This window comes from Nelumbo nucifera, chromosome 1 (genome assembly GCF_055504915.1).
Source record: "Nelumbo nucifera cultivar China Antique chromosome 1, China Antique-T2T, whole genome shotgun sequence".
Lineage (NCBI taxonomy): Eukaryota > Viridiplantae > Streptophyta > Magnoliopsida > Proteales > Nelumbonaceae > Nelumbo > Nelumbo nucifera.
The window spans coordinates 143,053,166-143,061,163 of NC_142649.1; the positions used below are offsets into that span (position 1 = coordinate 143,053,166).

General features: G+C 36.1%; 1 protein-coding gene across 1 annotated transcript; it reads left to right on the forward strand.

Moving 5' to 3' along the window:
• The first annotated feature begins 2,590 nt into the window (after nucleotides 1–2,590).
• Nucleotides 2,591–3,875, forward strand: LOC104585670 (ubiquitin domain-containing protein 7SL RNA2-like). The gene has a single exon (XM_088896877.1). It carries the CDS (start codon nucleotides 2,744–2,746, stop codon nucleotides 3,617–3,619), a length of 876 nt encoding a protein of 291 aa, XP_088753003.1. The 5' UTR covers nucleotides 2,591–2,743; the 3' UTR covers nucleotides 3,620–3,875.
• The last annotated feature ends 4,123 nt before the right edge of the window (nucleotides 3,876–7,998 follow it).

Here is a 7,998-nt window from a genome sequence, read left to right on the forward strand (position 1 = left end):
CCCCTATCCATAGTTACTTAGATGTGATAAGGATGGGGTTGTATTTAGGGGTGATCATGGGCCGGGTCCGGGCCAGGCTTTGCACTTATGATAAGGGCTATAGCTGAGTCTCAGGCCCAGCCTGGCCTGGGGTTCCAGGCCTATAACATAAACCCTAACCCAAGTCTACACGGGCCCAGGCCAGGCCGGGCCTGATTCCGAGCCAATGTTTTTCATATATAAAAACATTACACATGTATAATATTTTATATTAAATGACATGATATGCATATAAACTTTTATTTTATATATTATATAATATAAAAATATTACATATAATATAAATTATACATGTCATGTTATAATATTTATATATAAAATATATAATATAATGTAAAATAACATGTATACGTATGTATACCTTATACATAAAATGTGTAAGTTTAAATATATGCGGGCCGAGCCGGGGCCAAGCCGATCTTGGAATATTAAGCCCAAGCCTGGCCCTAAAATTTGCGGGCTTGATGTGGGCCCGGGCCTGGGCCGGGCCTGAACACAAAACCTAGGCCCAAGCCCGGAATTTCCAGGCCAAGTCGGGCCAGGCTGAAATAATCACACCTAGTTGTATTGACCCTACATTGCTGATAGAATTCAGGTAAGGGAAGTAAGTATTATGGGTTAGATTATTCTAGAGGTGTAAACGGGCCATGTCGGGCTAGCATAGCACGGCCCGCGGGTAGCCTACACAAAGTGTGGGCCGTGCCGTGTTGACCAATGGGCCACCCCAGGCCATGCCGCCCTCCCTTAGAAAACTTGGGGGCCGGCCTGGCATGGCCCAAGCCCATGCGAGCCCATGCTGTGCCGTGGGTTGGGCTAGCCCATGGGCCAAGCTAGGCTGTGGATCGGACCAAAACTATTTATTTAAAAAAATTGAAAAAAAAAACTTAAAATTTTAATTTTCTATGAATTCTGATGCATACAATTGCATATGTATACAATAATTAAATAAATTAGTATAATAAAATTGAAAATAATTGTTTATTCTATTAATATATTATATACTATATTATTATATAGTTATAATTTATATAATATATTATATATTATATATAAATATTATATATATAATAATAAATAATATATGGGTCGTGCCAGGCCAGGCCAGCCCGCAAACCTAAAACCCTAGGCCCAGCACGGCCCACATGATCGTGCCGAGCTCGGCACAGCCTGCGTGCCATCATATCGGGCCGCAAGTGACACGGCCCAATTTAATCATCTAGATTATTCACACCAAACCGAATCGGTTTATTAGGTTATTATTGGCATGAAATAGTATTAATTAATTTACTTAATTTATTTATAAATTTAAGCTCGGCACAGCCTGCGTGCCATCATATCGGGCCGCAAGTGACACGGCCCAATTTAATCATCTAGATTATTCACACCAGACCGAATCGGTTTATTAGGTTATTATTGGCATGAAATAGTATTAATTAATTTACTTAATTTATTTATAAATTTAAACATTAAGTTATTAGGTTGCATATTAACACCTAAAATGATGCAAATTTACTTCAATTGAGTAACGGTGTTTTATTTAATTTTATATCAAAAAGCAATAAATTAACAGTGTATATATAAACCAACCTTTACTCATAAAGGTTGGCTTTTATTCACAATAAATTAATAGTATACCATTAACAGTAATTAACTTTATTTAGCAAATTAACAGTATTTTTACTTTTCTCTAATTTCTATTACTTGATAGATAGGTAGAACTCAATGATTTGTGTTAATTTACACTAATTTCTGTTACTTGACAATAATTTCTATTAATTTGTTAAATATAAATTACAGAATTTTATTTAAGAGCATTTGCAAGAAACTGAAGGAATTGCAGAAATTTTCCATAAAATTGCAAAAAAAATGCAGAAAAATGTAAAATTTTCAAGACAATGCAGAAATTTGAAAGAAATACTGAAAATGCAGAATTTTTTGCAACTTCTTTTAATCTCATTTTGAAAAGAGGTGGCTGGAAAGAAGATGAACATGTATTATATATAGAAGAAGTTTCGTTGTTTTTTCTTTCTTAATTTATTTCTTACATTATTTTTTCTTGCGAGGCAAATGAGCAAATGATGTAAGGTTTACATTTCCTTTGATTATATCTCTCTCTCTCTCTCTCCCACACCACAAAAAAAGGATGAAATGGAAAGAGAAGAAGAGAGTACAAAAAGTTGGTCATGTTTAATTGCTATGTTCTCTCGCAAATTAGTTTGTCGTGAGCGTATCAAATGGAGAGAGACAGGATCTGAAACGATGACAGCTTCAACAATGTTTGGTTGGTGAGATTATATAAAACCCGTCCCGTTGAGATTTTATCTTTCCACAATTTCTAATTTCGGACTCGCTGGAAACCGCCTCCAAAAATCGTCAAATTGGTAAAAGTTTTCTGCTACGTAACACTAACACTCCCGTCATTTATTCCAAGTAAACAATCAAAAGTTACTCATAAGATATTAATGTCCGGATAACTGAAAATCATACAGGGTACGTGTATTAAATGTTCAAATTCAAAACTACCATAAAATTGCAATCATGTCGGTGTGAAATCCAGCAAACCATACCATTGCGGCTGGAAAAGATGTTTCTCCCAAGGTATCGGGTTTGCAGTTAACCTTACCAATCTTCATCCATGAATATAGGATAAACTCACAAACAGAAGAGGCAGAAGGGACCCAGGTGAGTTCTGTAACTCTCAGCCATGGATGTGACATTCGAGATCCCAAAAGGAAAGCAGTTCACCATTGAGGTGGGTTTCTTTGACACTGTGATTGAGATAAAAGAGAAGATCAACAAGTATCAAGGGGTCCCCGTTTCCAAACAAACCTTGGTTTTCAATGGCGAAGTCATGGCCGATGATAAAAACACCGAGTTCTATCAAGTCCTACAAGGGTCTCGCATTCAACTTAAGCTTGAACCAGAAGCAGCAAAAACTGTTGTTAAGGTAGAAGAGTCGGTGCCATCAACCAAAGTTCAACTCCCTATAAGGGTGCCCTCCACCAAGAAACAGTATTCCCTTGAAATGGATGTTAATGATTGCGTTGGCCAATTGAAAGAGAAGATTCAAGAAGTGGAAGAAGTTTGTGTTAGTCGACTTGTATTACTTCATTCCGATATCCAATTACAAGATGCTCATCGATCACTTGGTGATTATGGACTCTCCGATTTATCAGAGGTGACTGTCATTTTTAAACCCTTCTCTTCTACTACACCACCACCGCCAACGCCAACGCCAACGCCAACGCCAACCCCAACCCCAACCCCAACCCCAACACCAACAACAATAACAAGTGCAGGAGGTAATTCAGTGAATTCGAAAAAACTGAAGTTGTTGATTCTGCCAAAGTGTGGTACGAAGAAAATTCAAATAGAGGTGAACCCTTCAGATAATGTTGGGGAATTGAGGAAAGAACTGCAAAGGTTGCACAAAAATCGTCACCTTCATCTTCCTAGTGAAGGATACTTCTTTATCTATAAACAGAACGTAATGGATGATGATCGCTCGTTTCGTTGGCACAATGTGCGACAAGGTGACACAATAGAGATCTTTAATGGGACTGTAACTGGTGGATCCTGAATCTTCTCTTTTATTAATTGTTGTTGAATTTTCTTCTTCTTCTTCTTCTTCTTCTTCTTCTTTTGACATAAGATAATACAATCAATGTAGGCAGAAATTACTGTGTGGTTTTAATTTGCTTAATTAATTGGCTTCTTAATTAAAGCCATATTAAGTTCAATTATCATCCAATACACGACCCAGTATTATCTATTATATATGTTGGTTCAATGTATATTTGGGCTGCAGATGGATTGGATTTATATACACAAATGACAAATCCAACCTACGCTTCCTCAAAAACATTGTTATAGTTTGTATTAATTATCAAAAAATATAGTTCAATGTGGTGATTTATGAATTATTGTAGCTTGATTTCATCACTTGTGAATCTTTAACTTCATAAAAGATAATACTTTTAAATCTCTCGTATCCCTTTAATAAAACACAGAAAATAGGTCCCAACTCCAACAAATGTTAGAAAAAGTAGCAGGCCCAACGCGTTTCAGATTGGGAATTAATGTTTGGCCATTTCACGCATTTTGGGTTCACCAAATTGAAAAGAAATACTTTAATTGCTTCTAAAATGGAGCGTGGGAGCTAGGTTCTATTGCATCTCATCATACTAATTATGATGTTGGTTTAGCTTCAACGACCAGGTTTAAGCTCTGGTTTTGTCGTGCACAATCATAAGATGCATGAGTTAAACATGCAACTCACAACACTCTTTCCTTTTATCATGACTTCCACAGGAAAAATAAAACTTCAGTTTCTAAGAATAACACAATCAAGAGATGCATGAGAGGCATATTCCATCAAACTGTGAGGAAACAAGTAGTCCCATATATCAAGTCTAATGTGAGCCCTTTGCAAATCGACCAAGTCCAATCCAATCCAATGAATATTTTGAACCAATCAATCTGTTCAAAAATTTGTTTTAATTTAGATTAATTCTTACCCATACCTGGTCTATTGACACCTATATATATATTCCTATCTTTTATCAAAGGAGATATTGGCTCAATCTAACCAATCCAATATATAAATTCATTACAGATGGACCAGGTCCAATCTAATCCAATAAATACTTTGAACCATTAAGTCTGGGCTGATCCGATTCAATATGTCTTGTTGGTTCTTACAATCTGTCCAAATTGATTTTGGTTTGGACAGGGTCCAATCTAAAACCGGTCCATTGACACCCCTAGCTCAAGTGAGACAATATTCATGGTTTCAAACGAAGAGGGGCAACTATGCATAATCGATGTATTTTCAACCGTGACTCTTAGTTCAAGTAAGAAGGTGGAAAGGCAAACCCTCTGGCTTTGTGGATTGAAAATAGGAGATGATTATAATGTTGGAGTTTTATGAGCTCTAAGATGGAATGCTAATTGATCTTGATCGATCGATCTCACGTATCAGCACATGCGCCAGGTGGAACAAAGAATAAGAAACTCAACTGCAATGGTGTGGATTCTTCATGCATGGGTGTTTTCTCTCAACCCAACCCAGCGAAGTTGCATCAGTTGGACGACCCAAGAAGAGTTGTAAAGTGTTTGATTTTTTTATTTTATGGGCAAAGTGTTTGATAAGATTAGCTCGGGTTGGATATTTGATTGTGTTTGACTTTGACGGTGTGGATTTGTGCCTGGATTGTCTCTCAAGTTTCAACCAAACCGAACTGTGTTTGCATCTCCAGATAATTGAAGTTCTTTCATGGTTATCCTTATCTCATTTATATTACGCCGATACTGGCTTTGGCTTCACGTCAGACCACCATGTCAAATACCTAATTCATCCATTATCCAACTCAGAATTTCTAAATCCTTAGCGACAAAGTAAGGAAGTCCTTATGAAAAGGTCAAAGCGATGAAGCTTGTGATGGTGCCAGTTACTTGCTCTTGAAGTCTGGCTGGTTGTAGTCGGTCGGACCGGAAAAACCGGGAATTGGTCATTTGACCGATATTGTTTTTTCTTAAAACTGTTGATTTTGGTCAATAAACCATTGAATCGGATGATTAATCGTTCAAACAGTTTTAACTATTTTTTATTTTTTTTGTCAGAATGATTGATCGTTCAGATCGAACGATCGGACCATTCAAACCGATAACCCAACTCTTAACCGATTCAGTCACCGGTTCGTTTTTAAAAACCATGATTGTAGCTGTGACTTGGGATTTTGCCTTCACCGTATATTTAAGGTTGTAAATAAATTGGATTAGATCCTATTTGAATTCGATCTAGTAAGAGTCGGATTTGGATATTTCATTTGATCCTAATAAATCAGATCAAATTGAAAAAGTTGATCCATTTAGTTAAATGGATCTTATTTAAATATTCTCCAATCTGATCCGCCATAACCTGATTCGATTTGTTAGTTATTTAATATTATATATTATAATTTACATTATATCATCAACTTTTTCCACAATTCAAATCGATCAGATTCGAAACGTATATCTGATGAGATATTCGAATCATAGTATTAAAAATCCGATTGGATTTTTTATCAAATCCGGTTGGACATACCTCTTACTGAATTCAATTTAATCTGTTTCTAACCCTACGGATATTTTCTCATGCATTAAAAAAAAAAAAAAAAAAAAAAATCTAAGGGGTGGTCTATCCCTAAACCCATAAACCACCCAACCCTAGTTCAGGAGGGATTCATTCCCAAGTCTCCGCTACAGGCAGAAGGAACCCTTACCAACGAATCAATCTCTCTCTTTTTTTATATTTTTTTATTACAAGTTGACCTATTCATGAGCTGAATAGCCGGTCGGGCTTGCCTGGCTCAGGCCATTCTAAACTAGGCTTGGATATGATTTTAGGCCCGTGGGTTTGAGCTCGAGCCTAAAACATTGGGCCTGACCTTTTTTGAGCCAACTTGGGTTTTCTCAGAAAAGCCCAGCTCGAGTTCAAGCCCGACTTGATAATATATATTATATAATAAAAACTGTCTGAATCTCATTAACAAAGAATCAAGTTCAATATGTAACAGAATATTGTATTTAATAAAAAATACATATACAACATTTTTTCTTTGTTTATGTTCTCTTTTTTCAAGTATTTGTGAGATCTTTTATTACTTTTTGGTTTTGAGGGTTTTTAATATAGGGTAAATCTATGATGCAGGAAAGATATGGTATAGAAAGAGTTTTGACCAATCAAAACCCACCCATGAATTTTGATAAAAAAAAAACCCTTTATTTGCTACCACATTTATGATTCCACTTTATTGGTCAGTTGTTTTTCAGATATCATATCTTTTCCCTATCATAGTGGCACCCTTTATTATATCTTTTCCATATCATATCTTTTTTAGATACCATATCTTTTCCATAAATAAAACACTTTTTCTATTGAATAAAAAAGAAAAAAAAATCTGTTTTCAAATTTCTGACTGGGCTCGGGCTTTATTTGAGGGTCGGGTTCAGGCTCGAGCCTAAATGTATTTTGTTGATGCAAAGAAAAAGCCTGGTCTGAACCCGACTGGTGAATAGGCCTAATTATAAGGCTACAGTATTCTTATTTTGTGTAGGCTTAAATACTACCTCTTCTAATAAAGCTTCAATCTCTGAGTGGTGAGTGTCTACACCTAGACTAATTAATTAATTTTGAAGAACAAACAGATCGAATAAATAAATGTTGATTCTAACACATCTGTAGCTTTGGAAATCTTAAATATCTCAGCATTAGGGGTGGATTCGAGCCAAGTCGAGTCGAATAGTTGGCTATTCAAGCTCGGCTCACGGGAATAGTATCAGGCTTGAGCTCAATTCAAGCTAGAGACTTGAGCTCGAGCTCGCCTTGGTTCATAACTTGCAAGTTCGAACTCGACTATAAGCCAAATTTTTTTTTTGAAAATAAAAATTATGTATAAAAATATTTAATATTATTCATAAAGAATAAATATTATTATATATATAATAAAATTATTTATTATATAACAAAATTTATTTATTTAATACTAGGCTCGCGAGCCTCACGAGCCGAGCTTCACTAGGCTCGAGCTCGACTCGATTAGCAAACGAGCCTATATATCGGGCTCAAATTCGACTCGAAGCTCAATTTTAACCGAGCTGAGCCAAGCTCGAATAGCTCGTGAAAGGCTCGTCTCATGGCCACCCCTACTCAGCAAGATGGGAGACTGGTCTCAATCACACCTGATCAATTTTTCTTCACCAATGATGGTGATTCTCTTTGGACTACTTAGGCCCTGTCCATATTCACTTACTTGGGTAGTTGAGTTTATTCGGGCAAAAGTTGCCCTAGTAAGATTGGTGTCAGCGTTCTTATGTAATTTGATGCACTCGGTTTGGTCAATGAACCTACTCTAAAATTATACATATACATGTATTTCTGCAAATATGTATGCAAAATTTATATACATGTGTATG